Here is a 23,570-nt window from a genome sequence, read left to right as displayed (position 1 = left end):
ATACTGGAAGGTTTTGTGCATGATACAAAATTAGTATGTAGCAGATCATGGTGCTCAGTGCTACACTTTGCTTTTTAAATACAACATAAATGTAAAATCTCTGTTAGAGTGAAGTTTCACACAGTTGCAGAGCTTTTAGTGGCGATCAGAATTATCAGAATTACCCTGAAATTATTTAAAATTCTGTTATCATATGAGTTTTGTATAAGACAAAATATTAAACACATGAGTTATTATTTTTATGAATCAACAAGAAAATGCTTCAACACAGCTTTTTATTCCTTTATTATTTTTTATTCTTTCATTTCTACTACTTTCAATATTTTTTAATAACATGTTTTTAACTTACACTTAATTTTCATTGTTGTCCTTGCATGTGATTATGGATTACAATGAATCATTATCTCATTTAATTCAATTACATGTGGTTTTAATCACTGCTAGTAAACCAGCCTTGCAGAATTGTCATTAGCACTTACAGATGCATGCAAAGCAAACTGGACAGTTGTTTATCACAGTGCTTGTGGAGAGAAATGGGTAATACCACTTTAGCCTTTTGCCAGACTCATTTTGTCTGGGGTAATTGGCAAAAAACTATAATAAGCTGTTTTCATTCTCAGCATGTTGGTGGAAAATAGGTTGCCTGAAGAGAACTTTAAAAAAGCTAAATAAATTGCATGCTGCATGTGATTTGCTTGTTATTCAGCTTGAGTTCAATATTGATCCTTCAGTATTTCTTGTGATCCCTATTATCTGTAATGATCTAGCATACAAATAGCCCTACATCAGTAATTTTGTCATAATATCTGATTTATAAAATTGTCTCTTGAGGTATCCATGACCTCACTTAATCAGACATGTTATTATGTCATTAGCCAACACAGCTGAGCAAAACAGAGTTTATTTTCATAGTGGCAGCACTGTTCCAGTCTTGCATGAAATCAAAGGCACATGGAGAATTTTAATTTGAAACAGAATCAGAAGATTCACTGCTTGAGGAAGGTGTTGCAACATCTGAGTAACTTCAGGTAGTCCCATGCCTGTTGTGTTAATTTGTGTACTGTGAGAAGAAAATAAGAAAAGTAGTTATACTTTATTTAGAATGTATGGAAAACAAGTATTTTGTTTGGGACTGTTTTGTCATATATTCTAAACATTTTTAATTTTTCTGACACTTCAAAACAAAGGGGGATCTTTCAAAATGTGCTGGTTACACAAAAGTCAGGTATATCTATACTACAGAAAAAATGTGGGAAAGCTCCGTGTAATGTCAAATATTCCCCAGAGAAAAGACAGAGCCCTCAACACCTGGAAGTATTGTGGCTTCTACTTGGAAAAAACCCATTCCTGAGCTGCTTTCCACCTCCCCTTCTGTGCAAAAACGACAGTAAATGTTAATGTAGTTGGTGTGATGGATGGCTCACGCTTTCCTGTTTGACTCACAGGGCCTGTGCATGGTATTTGAAAAATGAAATAGGATCAGTTGCAAACCTTGTTTCATATTTTAAGTCTCTTATGCACAGAGGATCTGTCTCATTGGTCTGGGAGAATGATGGGCAGCAACCCTGGCCACTGATCGGGAGAGAGCAAGGCAGATAACAGAGTATCCCTGAAAAGCAAGGATGCTCTGCTTGCACCTTGTGACATGTGTACAGTTACACTAATAATTGATACTTATTATTATATATTAATGGGAACTGTTTGAGTTTTGTTATTATTTAAAATAAGTGGTGTTGGAGGACATGGAGAAGGGAAGAGAGGGGAAAGGATGCTGTCGAAGTTTAGGCAGAGAATATTCTTTGAAGAATTATCAATCTTTCTTTCTCCTAAAGCTGTCACAAGTAGTGAGTACTTCTGAGAATTGATCTTTGTGACAAAAATAATGGTAAGATTTAATTTTAAAAATACTTTTTTTCCCATATACACTAACCATTTCATAATTGCACTGTGGCCTTTCATATAAGGAGCAGAATAATGGATGCCTTTGGTAGAATATTAATGTCATGTCTCTTCTGAGGGTAACCAGATTGTTCAGGTTCAGTATTTTCTAACTAAAACTCATTTATTTTAGATTTTGAAAAGACATTAAGTTCACAGCTGTATTTTCCTGCACACTGCTGTGATAAAGGCTACTGCTTTATTGATCTCTTCAAAAGACAGTTTGCTGGAGGCGATTTTGTATCACTTATTAATTGAGACTGTTGAAGGAGTTTTTAATATATGGAAGTACTTATTGGTATATGAATTTGAAGATTCTAGACTGAGTCACTTTGATAGTGACTGATTTCACATGCTGGCTGATCTGTTTGTACTAGCTTTCAGCAAGCAGAATATAGACAGGGTCAGAAATGGATGCAAAGGAAAAAAAATAGGAAAAAGAAAAGCAACCTGAAAACACAAATTATCATTGTATCATTGCATGAAGTTTGGAAAATAACCATCAAATCCAGAAGTCTATTGCAGCTTTCATGGTAAAGCTGCAGCCTCCTGCACCCCTTTCCAGCATCTGACACTAGGGTGGGAAGGGTTGTGCAAAGGAAAGCAGTCCCTCAGCAAGCAGTCTGTCTCACCCACCTCCCATAGAACTGCAAAAGGGGTGAAAACAACCACATCAGCTTTATAGAAGGGATTTGTTTTTATTTTTTCATGCCATAGCTTGTTTTGCTTCTCACCCAGGGACTGCTAGATGTGCACTCCCCTGTATACTGGGTTCTCACGCTCTTATCTGGCGCACTTCAGATTTGTAAAACTGTTCTTCAAGGATGATTTTCTGTGCTACTGCATCATGTAATCCCTCAGAAAGCTCCTGCTCTCTCTTGCCTTTCTTTATCCTTAAGCAAGCAGTCTTAGATAGCATCTTTGGAAAATAAACTTCAGAAAATGTTGACACCTAAGTAATCCTTCTGGTGTTTAAACACAGAATGGTGAGTGAGTTTGATTGATTTGAAGACAATTTGTGTCTTATATCTGCTGAAATCAGAATGCCAGTGTTAGATGTATTAGTTCCTATCTGTCCACTAAAAGTAGGACAAAATCCCTCCATACTGTAATGGAAAAACCTCTTGCAAAAAACCCCTCCAAAAAAACTCCCCCAAAACCAAAAAACCCACTAATGTTTGTTATCTTTTTTTTTTTTTTTTTTACTGCACTTTAACAATATTTTAACTTCATACTTTTACAAAGAGAACAAAAAACCAAACTTATTTTAAGCATTTGGTAACTATTTTTAGAACAAAAAAATGTTCTGTGAAAACATGCTGTGAAAATATCCTCCAGATATTGGGTGAAACAGGTTGTTTTTATTTTTTTCATTAGAGGTAGAGATAGCTACGTTTTTTTTTATTCTTACAACCTTTTTGAAACTATCTTCAAAAATGCCATTTTTTTCCAGTGAATAATAGAATCTCTTTTCTTATTGTCAAAAGCTTTTGGTCTCCAAACAATTGTAAACTTAATTTTCTGCTATCAGAACTAACGGACATTTTACTGAATGACTGCATGGTGTTTTAAGTCTTCACTGTTTTTGGAGTTGTAAAGACCTATATCCTGATCATCAGGTGAAAAATTAAATTATTAAAGAATGGAAATAATGCTCAAACCCTTAGAAAATGGACATTTACTCACCAGGAAAGTGAGAAAATGGACATTTTCTCACCAGGAAAGTACATACGTTCAGTAAAAAAAAGCTGAAAATAAATGACTTTTGGCAGAATCCTCTGTTCCTCTGTACTATTCCAATGGAAGGCTTTGAAGTATTAGATGTACTTCACAAGAAAATGAAGATGCCCTTTATAAAGCAATGGTAGGTGTCGCTTCATGCTGAGGGCAAGAGTGAATTGAGAACAAAAGAAAGCAGAGTAATTACTTTATTGAGAGATGTAATTGAGAAATAACCTACATAGCCTGTGAACAGCCTGAAGAGTATCTCTCACTCCTGTATATCAGTGAAGGTGTTTGCCACCTCAGCCAAGAGAACTATCCAGAACAACAGTGAAACAGGACACTGAATAAGTAACTAGTTAAGATGACAATAAATAAGAGGCCACAGTTGTCATCTGCTGAACATCTGTGTCTTAGTAATGTCCATGGAGAAAGAAATAAAGAGAATGTGTAGGCAAGAGAAAAATGATGGAGGAGTCGGGGTGGGCCAGTCTGTTTGCATAACCAGGTTCTCCCTGCAGGTCTTTGGTGTGAGTGCATTCCAGGCAGGCAGGGCAAGCAGGCAGTTTGAGATTTGTGTCTCTGCCCCCATCTTTTGGGCAGTCAGTCAGATGCTCATGCTGAGCTCAGGCTCGCTGAGTGACGCGCTGGCAGCAGCGAGGGAGCGCAGGGAGCGCTGATGCGTCTGCGCCTGCCCTCCCCTACACACATCAGGCCCAGGCTGAACCAGGGCTGCCCAAGCAATCCTGAAGACTGGAGATAATGGCTTTAATCCTGGTGGTCAAGAGAGCAGCCAGGATTAAGCACTGTGGTTCTATTTAATTAATGACACGTGTATTTTGCGGTATTTTAGGGAAGCTGTCAGTTTGCTGCTGTGGAGTGAAACACAATCTGGGTACCAAGCGTAGTTACAGGGTTTACCTCCTGGCTTGGCTTCCTCTTGGAAATTTTACAGCCTCCAGCTGTTATAAAACACATTAAACAGGACCTCTAAAAGCAATTTAATTTTATTTATGATTATAAAAAAAGGAGGCGTAGTTCTAATGGGAAATTTGAATTATTTAACGATAGCAACAGGCAGTATGAACACAACTCCTGCCCACCACTTTCCCTTCATGGAACAAATAGCTGTTTTTCAGAGAATTAATATTCAGAACAGGTCCAGTTCATCTTACCTGCTGAGTTCATTTTATTATATAATAAAATCAGATTTATTCTCATTTGGGTATAGAGTATATAGCCATATAAGCATAAGCCATTTATAAACAGTTACTTTGCATGTAGTATAATGTAATACCTACTCTCTTAGGTGTTTATGAGGAGTATCAAACATTACTTGCCAAAGGGCAGAGATAAAAAGAAGTGTATGGATCTGAACATTGTGCCTGGAGGTGATCACTAGTTGTGCTGGTACCTTTTCAGTTCTTCAGTCTGGAAGAAAAAAATAACTGAAACAGCTGTCTAGTAATCTTCTTCAGTGAATTTTTCTCAGTCTGGCAAACCTAAGTCTCTCTTTATATTTTACTTACAGAATGGTCTTATTGTTGCCTGTTACCAAGGTTATGTGGATATTGTAATGGCCTTAGCACAATGCCCTCACCTTGATGTGAACTGGCAGGACAACGAGGGGAACACGGCTCTAATTACAGCTGCTCAGGCAGGTAAGGCTCTCTGTATCACCTCTTACATGCAGGGTCTTGGGAGGAGTGTGTGTTTAGGCCACTTAATTTTAGGATTTTTTTTCAAATCCCTGAAAGAAATTATTCTGTGTAAAATAATTCTGGCTAAGCCCACTCCCAAATAGGGTTGTCATGATTTTTTTGGAACTAATTAATCTACAATAGTATTTATCCAGCAGATTAAGGGAGCAAAAGTTATATGTTTTTAGTAGACACCATTAATTATTTTAGCCTAAAATAAAGAAAACCTCATCCCAAGTGTGCAGTATTATAGTGCTTAGTTCCTTTAAGCTGATTTTCCAATGTTTGCTCTGGCAAGCAACAATTGAGCACTGGACATGTAATATGCTGCATTAGTGCTTTCCTCCCATATTTGCTGCACCTGCCTCAGAGAGTCTGTAGGAATTGATAACTGTAGGAAAACATATCATCATTAAGAAATACCTTATCTGCTAAGACATCCTTCATCCACTCCACAGCTTAAAAGCAAAAAATCTCAGCAGGATTTAGGATTTGCCAATGATCCTTTTGTAACAGCTGATATCAACATCAACCATGTTAATCCTGATGCAGGCTGGAGTTTAGCACAAGGTTTTGCTTTTATCCCACCCAGCATGGTAATGTGCAGTGAATGAGTCTTATAGATCATTTAGATGTAAGAGAAGCTCCCAGAAGAGTTCCTTGCTTCCAGTGTTGAGTTAGAAAACAATAATTTGATTATTTCTGTTTAAACTGAAGGGCTGTGCTTCAATCTTTAAGGGAAGGTTTAGTTTTCTCTAACGAGTGTCAACAAAGTGCGAAACCATGTAAATCAGGAAACATTTCTCCAAGGAAGGAAGCCATCACTTTGTGGTCTAAAAGCCGGGGACTGTCTGGCTCTGCATCTCTGGTTTCCTTTGGGTGTTTTAAGGCACTCTGAAAAGGCAGTCACTTTCCAAGGCAATGCACAGCTGGCCTTTATCATGTCTGCTGACTGGTGAGGAGTCTGGGATGTTTGTGGGAGCTCCTGGGACATAGTCCTTACTCCTGGACACTGGCTGCCTGAAGGGAACCGATTGCCATCAGGGAGCATCAATGGGCATTACAAGCCACATCTAAAGACTGGAGCAGTTCGGTTTCCATGTCAATTTAGTAATAGCGCCATTGGACATTTCCAGGTAGTACCTAACCTTGCTTTGTATTGTGCCAAAAAGTGAACTCTGTGAAAGTTCCTGCAAGATGGGTCTTGAATACTGGAAAAAAGAACTGTGACCACATTCATAGCGAAGTCATGAGTACAGTAGCTTTCCAAAGAAGGTGGAGAAGTCCCCAAAACACTAATCTACTTTTATTTATCTGCCCTAATATATATTTGAACTAAAAAAGGTTTAACACTGCCTCCTTCTTGACCTTTATAACTCATGATAATGAGCTCAGAATTAATCCAGTGGGCTGACATTGACTTGACACTCTCTGCCAGTACTTGCTATTGATCCCAAAAGCAACTGGAAATTACTGTAGTCAACAGAAATTTATACAAACCCCCAACAACTTGGATGTTTTCCCCTGCCTGTGCTAATCCTGAGCTACAGGGTTTACACCAATACTGCTGCAGTGTTAACAGAGATTACTGTGAGGCTAATATTGCAACCAGAGGAGTTACAGTGCAATAGATGCTGCTTAATTATTGCCGGATGTAAAGTAGTAACTCTGAGCAGTGCATTATAAAGACCTGAAAGCAAAGCTTATGCAAGCTTGCCTTCAGTGGAGAATTTATTTGCTGGGGGAGGGGTTAACTTTAGGCTGTGAAAGTAATCACACTTTTGCAAAATAAGTTATTCTGAAATCACTGTTGTTTATACCAAAACTATGGGGTTTGCTGTGGAAAGTCTAATAGCAAATCCATGTTATTTCAGATATCTGTGAGATGATATCTGAAGGTTTCAGAAAGTGCTGCCATTTTTGTTATGATCCACTGCCAGGTGGGCCATCGTGTATGGCCAGACCTCAAAGGGGAGCTGGATGGGAAAAATCATGTGGTCTTGAGGAGTTGTTCCTTGTGTATAGATACCAAAACAGATGACAGGGAGGTCTCTTCACTTGTGCTGAGGAGTTTAAAATCCACATTTGCCTATGCCATTTCTAATTTGAGATTCTCATCCTCCAACAAAAGTATCTAAGGCTGAAGTGTTCTGCATGGGCTGACCAGAGAAAGACAGGTTGGAAGGATCAGTGAAAAGCAGTTCTGTCTTAACAAGCTTATTAATATAGAAAAATAACCACAAAGTGCTCTGCTTTGTATGTAAATGTCACATTTGAAAATTGGTCTGTTCGCCTGCTTACTCTAGGTTTCCTATTTCTTATATCCCTTTTCAGAGAGAGCTTGCCTTCCAGAACTGTAAATTCTTTGCAGTCTGCAGCAGGTGGTGCCCAGAAATGGGTGGCAATGCTATTGAAGCAGAAGCAAAATCATTAAATATCATTACAAGGACAGTGCAGAAAAAAAAGGGAGATTGATACAAACATGTGGTTGAAATAACAAGTGGAAAAGGAGAAGAAGGAAAATTACAATTTTTTTTTTCTCAGTTCTGCTGCTGATGGGGACATAGCTACATCAGTGTATAGTAATTGGCATGCACTGGTGCTCAGAGGGAGTTGTATTTGCTTACAAAGTATGGATGTTTTATGTTACAGCCACCAGTTTGAGAGCCTTGCTGGGAACACAAAATTGGAAGTTATCCCAGTTTCTGTTTATTAAGAAAGACATGAGAACACAAACACCTAAAGCACCCAGAGGATAAAGCCTTCTGGGTGTCTTTGGTTCCATCCATCTGTGAGGAAGCATTCGCTGCCTGCAGACCAAACACAAGAATTTTGCAGGTACAGTTCAGGAATGAGATGTTATTTGACAAAGGGTCTTCCTTACTATGCAGCTTATCCTTCTGCCTGCATTACACAGATTATTAGGTAATATTGTCATCATTACAGGCCTTTCCTTTGTGGCAGCAATTAAGTGAATTAAGCTATTACAGACATCTGTGCTGATCTCTAAATATGGCTCGCAGGGAGAAGAAGTGAGCCCTTGGCATGCCAGTTCTGATAGGAAGTAGATCTGGCTTGCAAACAGCAAAAGCCTGCTTTGAATTCAGTATCACCAAACAGGCTGAGCCCAGGCTCGTTTATTTTAGAGCTGCACAGGGCTTTCACAGCAGACTTTACATCACAGGAGGCTCACCCAGTTTATAAATTAGGTACAGGCTGCTCATTCACACAGACACAGGAGAACCAAAGCAAACTTCATGGCATTAAATCAAAAGTGTACAACAGGGTTTGAACTAAAACTTGGCAGCTCTGAGTTTTGCTTTGAATTTGATATCTGTTTGAACTGGAAATCTGAAGCAAAACCTCAGAGGACAGAAGGTCCTCCAGATTAAAACTGGTTTTCAGGAATCCCTGAGACACAAAACTTCTGTGAATCACAAGCTTCTTAATTTTCTTTCATATTTTACAGCTCTTATTTTTTTTCTGTCTAATTTGAGGCCATTTCTAGTCCCTTGGAGAGTTTTGGTTAAGGTCTTTCAGGATTAATTCTAAGGATCACTCCAGATTTGCAAAACATCTCTTACTGTAATTATACTTTTGGCAAAAGGAAGAACATTGTCAGTGATGTAATAACTGCTGAAAAATCTTCCATTTTATTATTACTACTTCTTCATCTTGTCTCTAGTCTTTGTGGTCAAAAAGCAGGATTTTGTTCCAAAACCTTCATGAAGACACACGTTGCATATCACTGAATCAGAGCATGTCCTGCAAAACAATTTGGGCACAAAAATTCTCCCAGAAGCAACTGACTCCTTTCTAGGATTTGATTTTATGCCATAGAATCAGCAAAGCTGAATTCTCTGTATTGAGTAAGCAGGACCAGGTCACTTGATCCTGCCCTGAACACAGTTCACTTTTGCTTTGTTCAGCTTGTTGTGGTTTGATGAAACTTTATATTTCATTCTCATCAGACTGCTCAAGGTACAGGGAGCTTTTTATTTGGTTTTCTCTGGCTCTGGAGTTGCTCATCTGATCTGCATTATCTCTACATCTGCTCAGGTTTCATGAGAGTCTCCAGTTATGCAGAAAGGTAACAGAGTAAAAACAATTTAGGAGAGAAAGAGTAACACTTGCAACACAAATTAATTGTTAAAGACTTTCTTAACTTGCTTTTCAAAATGAATGGAGGACTGTGTTGGTACAAAGTGGCTGCTGATGAAATCTACAGCAGATGTGATGCTACAGACTTTTAACATTGTCCTGTATGAATTCTAATCTGCTTCAGTAACATTTCTAGATGAATTTGAATGGCATGCATCACTGAATAGTCATCTGGTCTGCAGAGCAAAATGAGAGAATATTTTTACAGCTCTTGCTAATTAAATTGTGATTGTTGCAGCTGCCTGACAGACGGCATTATTTTATAGAGCATCAAAGCATCATAAAATGATTGACAAGTGAAGGGAAAACTGTTTTGAATGAGTCATAATGGCCCTAGCTATTCATCTGATAGTCCAGTTATAAAGATTTGATGTCTTAATTGGTCTTCCAACCATTTAGCCAGAGATGTGTTCAGCTCCTCCATTTAGCCTTGTAGACACCAGTTATCCTGGCACATGAGGCACATGAGTGGCAACAACAGTTGCTTTCAGAATCAGAACTTAAATAATTTATTTTACTACCAAAACTGAACATCAATCCCATTTCCCAACTGCAGGAGAGTAGACAAGTGGCTTTACACTGTCAGATGGAAAAATAAAAATGTGGGATGCTACATTTCTCTTGTATCAGGCCTGGCATAGTTTGAAAACATTGTTGGCTGGAACAACTATGTGCAGTCATCACTTTTTAATGAAGCAGCATGATTGTAAGGCTCAAATTTACCAGGGGAGGGAAAAAGCTGAACCTTTGCAATAAGTTGCCCCTGGTGATGGGGCATCGGGTGTAGGATTCCCTCTGCAGTGCTACTCACTGGGTCAAGAAACTGGGGCCCCTTGCAAACTCAGAGTGACCATTTCTGATCTTCAATTATTCCCTTACCTTAAACTGACTTTTCAGAAAAGAGAGAAATTTGAGAGAAGGTGGGAACCCAGATTTTCCACCTCCTATCCCAATATTCTGGTCAAAGTCAGGACCACTTAACCCTAAGGCTGATGACAGCGTTGAGTGGATGAGGACACAAAGAAAAGATATCTTATTAATTATCTGCATTTTCCAGTTATCAGACCTGCAGGAGTAAATTTTTGGTTTATCCTTGAGAGAGCACCTGCATTGTATGACATTTTCTCTGCTTTTTTGTTTCTTCAAAGGGCACATAACCATTACAAACTATTTGTTGAACTATTTTCCTGGGCTTGATATTGAGAAGAGGAATGCGTTTGGATTCACAGCCCTGATGAAATCTGCAATGCAAGGCCGAACAGAATGTGTGAAAGCCTTGATGATGGCAGGTATGCAAAGTGCTTTTCTTCCTCTTTGTCACCATCTAACAACTACCAAGAAGAAAATTGGCTCTTGGGATGTTTGGTCTGAGGACTGTGGTACAGCCTTCCCTGGAAATGGGTGCAGCTTTTAAATAAGCCATAGGCAAGACAGTGAAGGCATGTGCTGCAGGAGTTTGCTTGTACAACCTCGCCCAGGAGCTCTCCTAGAGCTGTGAAGGTGAGATTTATTGTTTCCAGGAGCGTCTGGGGAGCAGGATCACCAAAATTTGTAGAACAGGAGTTAATGAAATCCATGACACAGGGGGAAAGACACGCTGGTCGCTGGCTGCCATCTCTGTGTGTGGCAGACACTGCAAGGGTGGGACCACAGCCAGACCTCCATTTCTGCCTTGAACTGTGCTGGGGACTGGAAAACTTGGGGGGCTCCAGCCCCTGTCAGGAGTGTTGGGTGTAGGGGCCACATCCCACCAGGGAACACTGGTGGGAAATCTGGTCACTTACTTTTTTGTTAATGCCTCTGCAGCTCTGAGTTTGGTCTCCAGGTTTATGAGCAACGGGACACCACCAGGTCTGTGTCTGCTGCAAGGAGGGAGCTGTGGCACAGGGAGTGAGCAGGTCCCTCTCTGCCCACCTGTCTCTCTTTGCATCTGAGAACAGGAATTATGTTTCTTGCTCTTGGCTCTTGTCTGCTGTTGAATTTCTGGCTGTGTTGCATTGCAAGGTGAAGGGGTCCTGGAGAGGAGAATCAGAAGGCCCCTTGAGGGGCACCAGCCTCTACAAGAGCAGTCCTAACATACAGCATTTTTCAGCCACAATATTGTATGGGTTTTTTATATGAAGTAAGTGTTATATAAACTGTTAGATAACAATTAAATAACTAGCTTATACTAGTATGTATTCTTGTTTTTCAGATGCAAATATGAAAACACAAATTAAATATTGTGGGAATAATAACAAATGGCATGTGAATATTGTTACTGTCCAGATCAAGAGTCTTACAGGTCCATCTCATTGGGAGAGATCTTGAACAAGGAGTTCATTTCAGTGATTTTGCTGTCACAAGAGTCTAACCCTTCATAATCAGAGTATTTTAAGTCGCACAATTTTATCAAGCATAGTGATATTACTATCCTTCATTCCGTGATATTACTATCCTTCATTCCATAATATCCAGTTTCTAGACATTGATATGACACAGAAAACATGATGTGGTAACTGGTGTGTTATTTTCTGCTAGGTTCTGTAGCCTCTTACTCTGGAACAAAGGCTTAGGAACTGGATCATTTATTTTAAATTTTTATGACAGAAAATTATGAAACTACTGCCAGAGCTCAAATACCACTAGAAACAGATGCACTGTCTGGACTCACATCATGCAGATGCTAGTTCAGAATTTTCCAGTGAGTGTTATAAATCATCACTTAAAATGAAACTTCAATCCTATGATTTTCTGACTTGTCAAATTTGCCTTATGGTGTCATGACCTATTATTATCACTAGAGATCTGAGGAAAACTTGTTCTTTCTGTTTGGGTCACTAGGAGCTGTTTCCCAACCTTTCATCTATGCAAATAACCCACTACTTGTTTTTCTGATTCTTATACTAAAATATTATTATCAAAGTTCACTTCTGTGGTTGCTGCCTCTGGCATCTGAATAGCCATTTCTTGTTTCCATGATTCATAAAAAACCAGAACATTGGGGAGAACAAACCTTTAGACAGCCATAAAATGGTTTTTTTTAGCCTCCATCTTGAGTTTGCCTACAGAAAGCTTTATCAGCCTGTTTTTGCATCAGAGATGGAGAGGATACCAAAGGTCATCCACCAACTAAAGATCTGGCAAGTTAATATACTTTTCATTTTCTAAATTGCAGTTTTGGTGAGTACTTGCAGTTCCTCACATTCTCAGCTGAAATTAGGGGCCACAAAGGAAGTGCAGTAATTTGCCTTCACCCATTTTAATATCCGAGTATTTTTTAGCACTGCACAGTCTGGTGAAATGGAGGGAGGGAAGGAGGGAAATTCTCATTCAGAATGGATTTAGAAGTAGTTTGGGATTTAAGAGACACTGAGTGGGTGCTGACAATTAAGTACTAGTGAGCTGCAGAAGGTAAAAGACGTCATTAAAAGATTTGGTGAAAAAATCAATTTCACAAATAAAGCAGCAAAATTTTGATATTAAAATGTAAAATGCATGGCAGGATAGAGGGGAAAGACCCATAATCAGCTATGGGTCTCCTTGCACAGCTACAAAGCAGTTATGTGTGTTCAGAAAAGAGTTACAGCCAGGAGGTTTTAAACCTGGTATCCATTCAGTGGCTTGGGTAAGACCTCTGCTGATGGCAATGCAGGAGGTCAGCAAAGCAGAATAACTCACCTTCCTAGCTGCCTTAGCATGGATTGAGCACAGTCAGATGGGGAAAGAGGTAACAGCAATGTGTGACAGATGGTCGGAGCTGGATTGCCAAAGCGACTGCTCTTTCTGAAATTTGAGTTCGTGGAGGGGGGCCAAGGTCAATCACTACAAGATTAAGGCACTCTGCGACACTTGGTCATAGCATTGCTCTTTCAGAGGAGCCTTTGGAACCCGTGAATGTGCTGTTTGTGAGCGCACAGCGGGTGAAGGGGGCCCGCTCTCCCACCGGCAGTTTGTCACAGGCTGCTGCGCTGCCAGCACCGCGCCGCTGCCAGCGCTCATCAGGGGAGCCAGCCACAAATGCTGGTTGCTGTTCACGTGTCAAGCCCTGCTGTAATCTCCAGTCTAAACTCAGTGCTGCTTTAGTAATGCTGTCAGAGTGGCCCTGGATCTGGAGACTGTGCTTTAAACACCACCCAAAAACCAGCTGGCAACAGACAACTGAGCCTCCTCAGCCCTGTCTTTAAAATCAAGATGCCAGTTCTGCATCTGAAAAGGACTTGAAGTCTTAATAAAATAGGATATTTATATCCTAAGGGAGCATGTGTGTTCAAATTGATTGTGCTGAAAATGATCTTCAGGGAAACTTCTAGGAAAAGCAAGGCAAGTGGCAAGTGCAGCATTCCTGAAAGAAAACTTGTAGGCTATAGTTACACTGAAATGGCAATTAGTTCTATAAGACTGCTATCACATTTACAAAGAGACATGACTACTCATGTATATTCCAGATAAGGCATTCTGCTGAATGACAAGTTTGTTCAGGAATGTCTCCTGATTTGTGCAGAAAGTCAATAAAACTATGGTGAATTACGCCTTAGAAGAGATTTTGTGATACAAGGTACAAAGTCAGCATTGATTTCTGTTGGTAGGTTGGGATTTCAGTACTCTGTAGTATTGTTTTCTGAGACAGAGTTTCCAAAACACCTGGGGACCCATCTGTCAGAAAGAATGGGCTTCTCCTCAGGGGAAGGTAAGCCAAGGGTGACAGCACCAGCCTCATCAACAATGGTGCTCCCTTAAGGAACGTGGCAGGGCTGGTGTCGATAACCTGGATCAGGCAGCACTGCAGTGATTGCCAGGCAAGTCCACGATGACAAAGGCAAGTTCATAGAGACAAGGTAGGTCTGAGGCAAAACAAAAAATTAAGTCTGTGGGTCAGGGTCCAGGCCAGCAGGGCACAGGCATAGCCCAGACAAGGATCAGAGCTGAGTGTAGGCCCCAAGCAAAGGTGGGGAGCCCCCAGTGAGCACTTTCTCACACTGTTCTTTTTGAACTACTCTGCTCCAGATTCTCACAGCTGCACCATATCAGAGCTGAAATTACTTTTTCTTGAAGATAATGGTAAACAGCTGTTCAGACCTCTTGCTTGTTTACGAGCTGAGAATTAATTTTTTATTTGAAGACAATTCCTTTAGCTGCTGTTATTCCTGTATTAATTCCTTGTCTGTTATATGTACATCAAGGAAACAACTTCCATAATTTGCCACAGTCACAGTGAGCTCTTTTGGGAAGGAGTTCAGATTCAGGCAAGTGTTGAGAAGAGACTAGGGCAAGAGGCTATTGTGAGATGAGGGAAATCCAAAGATAGGAAGTTTGTGTAGGGAGGCTCAAAAAGAGGTTAGTGAAGCAGAAGGTATGTGATGGTATGTCTTATTCCCTTCCCTGACTGATTTATCTGTAATTTCTGCAGTCATGAACTTCATCAAACCGTTCTGCCTCTGAGATCTTGCAATCCTTTCTTCAAATCCATAGCTCGTGAACTCTTTGATTTGATTCGTTCCTTCTCTTTGGCTCCTTTCTGCCTTCCAGTCTGGGTCCCATGCTTGACTCCTTGCAGTGCCCTCGTGCTCTCTCTCTGAGTGTCCTTTCTGCAAATTTCACTTACGTTACACTTAAACTGTTATCAGTAATTTTGCTTAGGGTGTCTCCTTCCACATCCATTCTTGATCTATGTCTCCAGCGTCTTCTCTTTAGGGATATTCTCAGAGACTTAGGAACTAATTTAATAAAGCTGAGGTTTTTATCACTTTTCCTGTGCTCTCTTTTTGCCTTTATCTTCCTCTAATGACAAAACGTCCTTTGTGGGAAAGGTTATACTGAACCCACCACAAACTGGATTGTGGTTGCTTTTCCTTATGTCAAGTACTCCTTATTTCAGTTTGAAATGCTGTCTCCAAGATAATCCACCTGGAAAAAAATTACTATTATTCTCTGTACCAGTATTCTGGTAACAGTCTCATTACCAGTATTCTCTGGTCCTTTCCTCAGATTTCTGGACATCTCCTTCTTGCGAAGCAATGGGATTGACTGTCAGTTTTGTGGCAAGATCTGTGTAGGTCAGTTTTGTGTTGGCTGTTTGAAAATAGTCCTTCATTTGGTAAAGAAGCCCTTCAATAAATCAAATGTTCTTTGTATCCCAGCTTTAAACTCTTTCAAGAAACCCAGAAACTGTCTGCAGGGACAGAGATATGAGTAAACCATGACTAAATGTTGCAGAGCTCAGTATGTTGAAGGCGGCTGGGCAAAGTGCCCGTGCCTGTCCCAGGGAACAGATCTGCTGAGCAGTCTGCAGACTGGAGCGTGCAAAGCTTCCTCTGAGATCAGTCAAAGTTCAAAGACAGAATATAAACCAAAGGATTTTCAGTTTAAGAACCTGTCTGCCTGACACCAAAGAGTATTCCTTCATTCTCTCATTGATTTCATTCTTCACCTTCACACTCATGTACTGTAAAGCATCAAGATGTGCGTGCCCAGGTGGTGTGCCTAGGATCACTTGGATGCAAAGCACAGGATATGGTGCCAGTTGTCAAGTCCTTGACACGTCTCTGAGATTCTTTTTAATTGGTGCCATCGAGCCAATTTTTTGACAGGTCTTTTGTATCCTTTAGCATTCACCAGCTGTTATCTGCTGGCTGTTTGCAACAGTGTCCTGCTAACTTCAGCTTCCAGAACCCTTTGCTGCTGTTCATTGTTCTGCAGCAATTCTTCCACAGGTGCACTTTGAATTTAGCTTCCTGTGTCCTTGACAGAGCTCTTTTCTGTCAGCAGGACTGGGCACATGCTGCTCTCCTTGACAAATGCCCACAGCCCCACCTCAGTATCATGGGAGGACTTCCCTGAAATTTTCTGGTTGCCAAGGAATGTGGGTATGATACTAAGGAATACCATAGGGCAGACTAGGATGCCTGCTTCTCATGATATTCTTGTATCCTCTTTACAAGCACCCAAGGGCCCCGGGGAGAAGAGTGTAACTCCACTTGAAAACAAAAGAGTGAAGAACAAGGGCAAAAGCTAATGTGTGGGGTCTTATAGGAAGATGGACAGATCAAAAGAAATTCAAAGATGTAAAAGGATGCAGAAATATGTGAGAAAGAAAGAATGGTGATGGGGACAGACATCAGAATTGGAGAGATAAAGATCATAAATTGGGAATGGGAGGAGGATAGGCCACTTGAATTAATTTCCTTCCAGGACAAAACATTTCAGATGTCTAAGCCTCTGCTGTGTAGCCTGTATCCCGGCTGCCTTTTATGGCCAGTCCACTTAGCAATAACAGAATGTTTTGGCTAACAATTCATTTCCTTAGGGCTGGTAATCTCAGGTAGATGAGAACAGCTGTTCGGGGTTCAGAGTGAAGGTCCATCTCACCCATTATCCACTCTTTGACATTTATGGATACTTTCCTTATATTTGATCACTCTTGTTACCATCTTCTCAACATTTCCCAATTCTACAGGGTCCTTTCAGACATAAGAGAGCATGAATTGCACATTTTTAACTTTCTTTTTTTCCCCCATTTTTAATGGACATAGTTTAAAAGAAATTAATTATATTTTATTTGCTATTTTTACCCATAATGAGCAGTGAGTGGACATTTTCATGGAACTTGCAATCATTAGCCTAAGACCTTTCTTCCAAGTGGAAGTGACCAGTAAGAAGTCCACCATTCTATATGGAGAAGGATTTCTTTGTTGAGAATAGTTTCTTTCCGTATCTGTAACTCTTTTCTTGTGAGCTCATGGATATTAAAAAGGCAGTCAAGATTAAATGCAGGTGAAATTCATTATTTCATTATTTGTAATTTTATGTGAATTTCATATATGCAGTCTTAATGCCTTTTACCTTGTTTTAAATACATAAGGAGTTCATAAAGTCAGCAATCAGTATCCTTATTGCATATTCCTTTTGACACAAATATTATTGTGTATTTTATGTGATGTTTTCGTGTAGGGATCTGCCTGACTCACCTCTGATAATAGAAATGTGGGTGTTTTAATTAATTAATGCTAATTGTTTTTCTTTTGAGGTGCAAATGTTCATGCAACTGACCCAAGCCGGGGACTGACTTCGTGGGAATGGGCTTGTTTCACAGGAAGATCAGAGTCTGCCTTTGTCATGCAGAAGCTAATGGACAGGCCATGCCCAGAACAGTTTTCTGATCAATATAAACCAGAATGGCCAAAAATGAAGGAACTTCTTGCCAAGGCTGCAGAGCCAAAAAGCTGTTTGCAGAAGATTTCTGAGTGCGTAAGGGCCGCTGTCTCGTTCCGGTCTTTCTATGGCCCGGAAGAGGATGGGGTCCTTGACCACATGGTGAAGGTGACAACAAGTTTAGGAAGCCCCTTCATCGCCCTGGGGTGCCGGACTGTGTGCCCAGGCAGCCCACCTTGTGTGGGGAAACGCAGACTGGCCGTGCAGGAGATCCTTAGGAAGCAGAGAGCAGAGGAGATCCGATCTCAAGACAAAGACCACGTTAGCAGCTACGAGAAGCTCTTCCAGAACTCCAAAGTCACCGTGGTCGCCAAGAAGAAGGAGCGAAGAGCCAGCCTGCAGCCCATCAGCATGGCCATGTCCCAGGTGACCACAGTAGCCACGAGGAAAGCAAGCTTGCTGCCGCTCCACCTGCTTCGACGGAGCAGCGTCCGGCCGGGATTTGTCATCCCCAAGGTCCGTGTCAGCAAGGCTCCTCCGCCCACCTTCCAGCCAGAAAAGGCCAGGAGGAGGAGCAGTGCCAAGGAGGACCCCTACCTGCAGATTCCCAAATGGAGATACAAGGAGCTGAAAGAGGAGCGGAGGAAGGCAGAGGAACTGGAGAAGAATAGAGCAGCAGAGGCTCAAAAGCCCAGGCAGGTGTCTCCTGCCCAGAGCAGGACCTGATTTGAGGGTAGCTGCTGAGGAGGTTCTTGAGCTGCTAGTCTTGTTATCCCAGCAAGGTAACAGACTGAATGCCTTTGTGCATGCCCACTGCTCATGGAGCTGGAATACTGAGTCATGGCAGGAGCAGGGAAGGAGCATAAATACAGCAAGGGCTATACCACAGCAAGGCTGATGGTGGAGCAGGAAGCTATTTTGAGCTGGAAAACTTACTAGGTTTACTGGTCTGCTGTTGACAGGACGTTCTAAGTGGTGCAGTCCTCTTGTGGATTCCTGTTTTTCCAGCTCCTGGTGAATGACTGTGAAACAGCTTGAAAAATGTGTTTGAAAGGATTGTGGTTTGTGTTTGTTCATTTGTAATGGACAAAATTAAGGAGTTGTGCTTTTGACACTAGACATTCCTCCCTCTTCTTCCTTAGGTAGACATATTGCAAAGGTTTACAGTAATAATTAAAAGTTTAAAATTTACCACAGTGATGGTTGGCAGTGAAAATACAGGTCTACAATTGTTTTGGATATACTAAGCACTTTATTTCTATTGCAGTAAACAGATTTTAAGTACAGGTCTATACGGTCTGTATGGGATGCAGTTCTTAATGCTATTGTTTGCTCTGTTGAACCTAAAAAGGGCTGAATATGAATATCTGTGCAGTTGAGGTATTCACATCTTCTCCAAGTGTAATTCAGGTGCAGAGAGTGATTTGAAGAAATATAGAAGATGAGAAAATTTCTTTCTTTGAAGAAATATAGAAGATGAGACAATTTTTGATTGCCACCATCACCTAAGATATGCCTCTTCCAATAGATTTCCCTTTATCCATTATCTGTTGTCTCCTTTTTAGTCTCAGGGAATATTTTGTCATTGCTTTTAACTGTGAAATAAGGGAGATGGTGAAGCACAGTGGATAGTTTTTAGGTTGATATTTAAGTTTCTTTTTAAAAAACTCACCAGGTTTATTGTCAGCCTTTCCAGAATATAGCCAGGACAAGAATATTATGCAGCTTTCAGAGGTTCAAGCAACTTTCCCAGGTGTCAAGTGCAGCCACAAGTTGTGAATACCCAGTCAGAGGTGCAGTACCAGGCAGCTCAGGCACTGATGTGGCCAGATGTCCCTGTAAGCTTGGGTACCACACCTCTGCGTGCCCCAGGAGGGCAGTACCTCACCCCCTGTCTCCACACCGGGAGAAAATCTTCCCTAGCATGGAAGTGCATCTCCAAGTGGCAGTTGCCACAGGTTGCTGCAAGTTTTTGTGCTCCCTTAAGGATCCATTAAGTAGTCCTCTGGTTGTACCAGCCATCAGGCTGAACAGCAAGCCAAGCCCTGGCAGATTTTGGTCAGGAAGGGCTGTAAACCTGCTGCTTGCTGAAGAAAGACCACGCTCATAGAAGTAGAGGTCCCATGCAAACAGCACAGAGCACATGCTCAGGTTTTGCTCAGGCTTTGCACACATTTGAACTGAAATGTGCTGCAGTGTCTCCTTCTGAAGGTGTTGCTGTGCTGGAGCCCAGGCAGACCCCAGCAGCTGCTGCTGCTGTCCCAAGTTTGTCCCCTCAATTAAAGAGAGGAAAAACTTTTCCATACTTTAGTCCCACAGCACAAAGGCTGGCCACAGTCTCACTGAATTTGTAATGAAACTGTGCATGCCATGGGAGAAATAAATTCAGGAGATTGAAAACTGGAGCCCAGATCCGCACTGCCATTTCCTGTCTGCGGGGTCTGACAGGGGTTAGGGCAGATGTGGGAGATAAAGATTTTTCCACACAGCCTGTTCTTTGTACTTCTGTGCTGGCCAGACTACAGTGCCAGGTGGCACCTCCTGGGTCAGAGCTGGAGGAATATGCACCTGCCAATACACCTGCCCAGTCCTGGGAATGTGAATAGCAGTTTAATCTGCAAGTGCATCAGGGCTGTGCAATTCATAGGCACCAATTTTGTAATGGCTTTGGGGTGACCAGAGTACAAGCTGAACAAATTTATTTGGAAAGCAGGCAGATAATCTTCTGGCTGGCTGTGGCAAAGGTATCAGGATAGATTTTTGAATTGGTACACTGGATTGAATGGTTTAACTGTTAATTTTTGTTCACTGCCAACCCAAGGTTTTGAAGATTTAGCACTCAGATTTGGTTCTGAAAAGCAACCTGTGCTACAGCTGAGCACTTGAATTTGCACTTTCAGTACCACCTGCAAGAGACCGACAATTGACAGGTGCACTCAGGGATTAATGAACAGTATGTTAGAATTAGGGGCTGGAAATTAAGCCTATTTTCTAATCCTTTGTACTTTACTGTGTTTATGTGCATAAACGTGATATTTCCATTAAAAGAGGCACAAGATGTTAAACTTATTTGGCACTCTCATTCTTCCGAGGGGCTTGGGGATGCTGACTTTCACTTTCCAGTGGATCTAAAAGCCCATTCACTTTCATCAAAACACTCACCAGCATCACCAAAAAGCTGTTTAGTTTCCCTGGAGTTATTGTGGGTTAACTTCCATTCATTTTGAATTTTTCCCTCGGAGTTAAGGAAAACTATTGCTTTTGCTTCCCATCAGGTTTTCACTGGTTGTCTTGCTGGAGAGAGAAGTCATTGCTTTGCTGGCCTGTGTCCATGCTGCTCTGCTGCAAGCAGGTGGTCTCCCAGTATCCTTGCTGAGAGTGGGACTCCACTTGGGGAGTCTGTGTAAAGCTTTGCACTTGCTAGTTTTGGCAGTGCAGGGCACAGGTTTCTGTGTCCTCATTGCCTTCCTCCCCTGCTGCCTCTCTGCTCTCCTGCTATCTTCCCCTCTTCATCATTGTCCTCTCCCTAAAGGCTGCACCCCTCACTTGTTGTTTATCTTACCTGTCTGAAGGTTGCAGTGGGCAAAGCTCCCACAAAACTCTTCCTGAAACCTGTGGCAAAGGGACCACAGTGGAGGAGGAGGAGGAGGAGAAGAAGAAGGAGGGGGAGGAGAAGGAGGAGGAGGAGGCACACCTGGACTGCTTTTAGCCACCTGTCCCCTCGAGCTGCTGCTGCCAGGGAGGATTTGAGTTCTGTTGGATTTCAGCACAAATAGTGTGGCTTGATCTGTGTTTTGTTGTGCATTTCTTTTCCCCCAAGAGATCCATAACTATGAAATGCCAGGCAATACTGGCTGCACTTCAGGTTGCTCCTGGTCACTCAAGCAGCACAGTTTACCTCCTGAAAAAGAGCAAGCAAACCCTTGGCAGCACTTCTGGAAGCTGGAGCCCCTGAGGGAAGGCAAAGGTGCTGCTGCAGAAAGATGCTCCTCAGAGGGAAACAGGACATTAATTCTTAGGGCAGAGGGAGGTGTTGTACCTGCCTTCAGTGCCAGGCTGTAGGGTGGCACATTAGTGGGAGCACAATGTGCTGGAGTGCTGTAACTGGAATTGGGGCTGTGTCTGCCAGCACAGCCATTCCTTGTCTCGGTGCCCTGGGATCATCTCACCACGGTGCTCCCAGGAAGCTCCCAGCCCCATGGCTAACCTGGTTCTGCAGTAATTGTACTAACAGGGATTTAATGACAGTGACAGTGGAAGATGGAAGTCCTACCGCTTCCCAACATTTTCTAAAATTGTTCTCCCATCTCTGGTAAGGAAGATCTTCAGCATGGGGTTCCCAGTAGCCTTGCTCCTGAAAGGCACCATCTTCCCCATCACCCAATAGCGGCCACTGCACTGGGCATCATCCAAGTAAGGAAAAAACCAAAAAGTATTCATAGATACCTCCCAAGGTATCACAGGCTGTCACAGTATTAGAAAAGAAGCCGGAAAATGATAAGGGCCAACTCATCTTATTCTGGAGAGCAGGAATTTTCTTCTGTTTGGCGAATTCCTATGTACAGCTAAGTATAGCATTTATGGAAAAGCTTTGTGAACTCTGGACCCTTTTTGCTTTGGCTGTGGAGCTGCTGACCACTGGGAAGTATAAATGATATCAGCCAAATCCATGCTGAGACTGAGATGTGTTTTATAATGCTAAATATGCTAAATATGGATATCCCAGACTGGGCAAACTGGATGCTCCAAATCAGTTCCCCACCTATATAAACACCTATTTAATTAGATAATTTTAATTACACATGGTATTACACTTAACCATACCTATAAAACAACCTGCAGATAACAGGCACACATAAACACCATTCCAGTATAAAGTAATAATGAGATACGTACATAAAATATATAGATACATACGTAATTTAAATTTTTTAACATATATTATTAACACATATACATGTAAAAAGCCTCTTACTTCCTAGTGATATTCTGCAGCACTTATATATGTTAATGATGACCATCTCTCAAAAAGCCAGTATTAAATATTTGTTCTGTATGTGGAACAAATAATTTGGGATATATTATGGAGGCTACAAAGGGAAAACATACCAGCTGCCTTTTCACTGAACACTATGGAGCACTTGCATGAGAAGAGGCAGGGGATTATGTGAAAATTGTACTTCATTGGATAATTAAAGTTCTTATGCACATTAATTTTGCCTAGTCAGGTTTAAATTTGCCACTTCTCTTGGCACATTTGAATTTACAATGGCTTTGGATGCTTTTATATCTATAAAACTGTGCACAGGTTTGTGGATAATTAGTGGGCCAAATGCTCCTGTTTCAGTTGTCTCTCAGGGAAACAGAAGAGGTTGGGAAATGGATTCAGGTGCTTCATTTTCCCCTTCCTGTTGTAGCAGCTTCCCACACAAATGCCAGTTTGTTCTTTGCCCAAGCCCTTCCTCCCAAACAGAAAACGAGCAGAAACCCTCCAGAGGCAGATGTGCAAAATCTGTGCTCATGGGTGCTGTCCTGGATGCATCCAGTGATTTCTCACAAGGCACTGATGGAGCAGTGAGCTCCTGTAAATGTGGATCAGGAAAGGGGCCCAGGAGCTGCTGGAACATCTCTGCTCCGTGTGTGTGCGTGCCAATGGGGTTTTTACTCTGGGTGCCATAGTAACTGAAGTCAGCTCAGAGAGGTGTTAACCAACAAAGGTGCTTCCTGAGCCTCTGTGCACAGCTTTCTGCTGACAAAGGTGATAAAATATTTACTTTCACACCACATGCAGCAGCAGGGAGTTAATGTTTCCTTGTGTTTGCTGCCACTATACCGAAGCCAGCTTTTTGCAGAATCCAGTGTTCTGCATTTTTTTGCAGAATCCAGTGTTCTGCATTTTTGTGTGACAGTGTTAATGGG

The 23,570-nt window shown here is 41.5% G+C and overlaps 1 protein-coding gene across 1 annotated transcript in view; it reads left to right on the top strand.

Annotated features, from left to right (window-relative positions):
* The window catches only part of ANKRD33B (ankyrin repeat domain 33B), a 42,523-nt gene extending 24,146 nt beyond the window's left edge, over positions 1–18,377 (top strand). Inside the window, exons 2-4 of the mRNA XM_059485178.1 lie at positions 5,192–5,321; positions 10,670–10,810; positions 17,527–18,377. Of these exons, the coding sequence (XP_059341161.1) occupies positions 5,192–5,321; positions 10,670–10,810; positions 17,527–18,377 (1,122 nt within the window). The remainder of the gene's footprint in view (positions 1–5,191; positions 5,322–10,669; positions 10,811–17,526) is intronic.
* The last annotated feature ends 5,193 nt before the right edge of the window (positions 18,378–23,570 follow it).

Source organism: Ammospiza nelsoni, chromosome 1 (genome assembly GCF_027579445.1).
Source record: "Ammospiza nelsoni isolate bAmmNel1 chromosome 1, bAmmNel1.pri, whole genome shotgun sequence".
Taxonomy (NCBI): Eukaryota; Metazoa; Chordata; class Aves; order Passeriformes; family Passerellidae; genus Ammospiza; species Ammospiza nelsoni.
The sequence above is the reverse complement of the archived record's forward strand: the minus strand, read 5'-3'. Positions and strand labels throughout refer to the sequence as shown.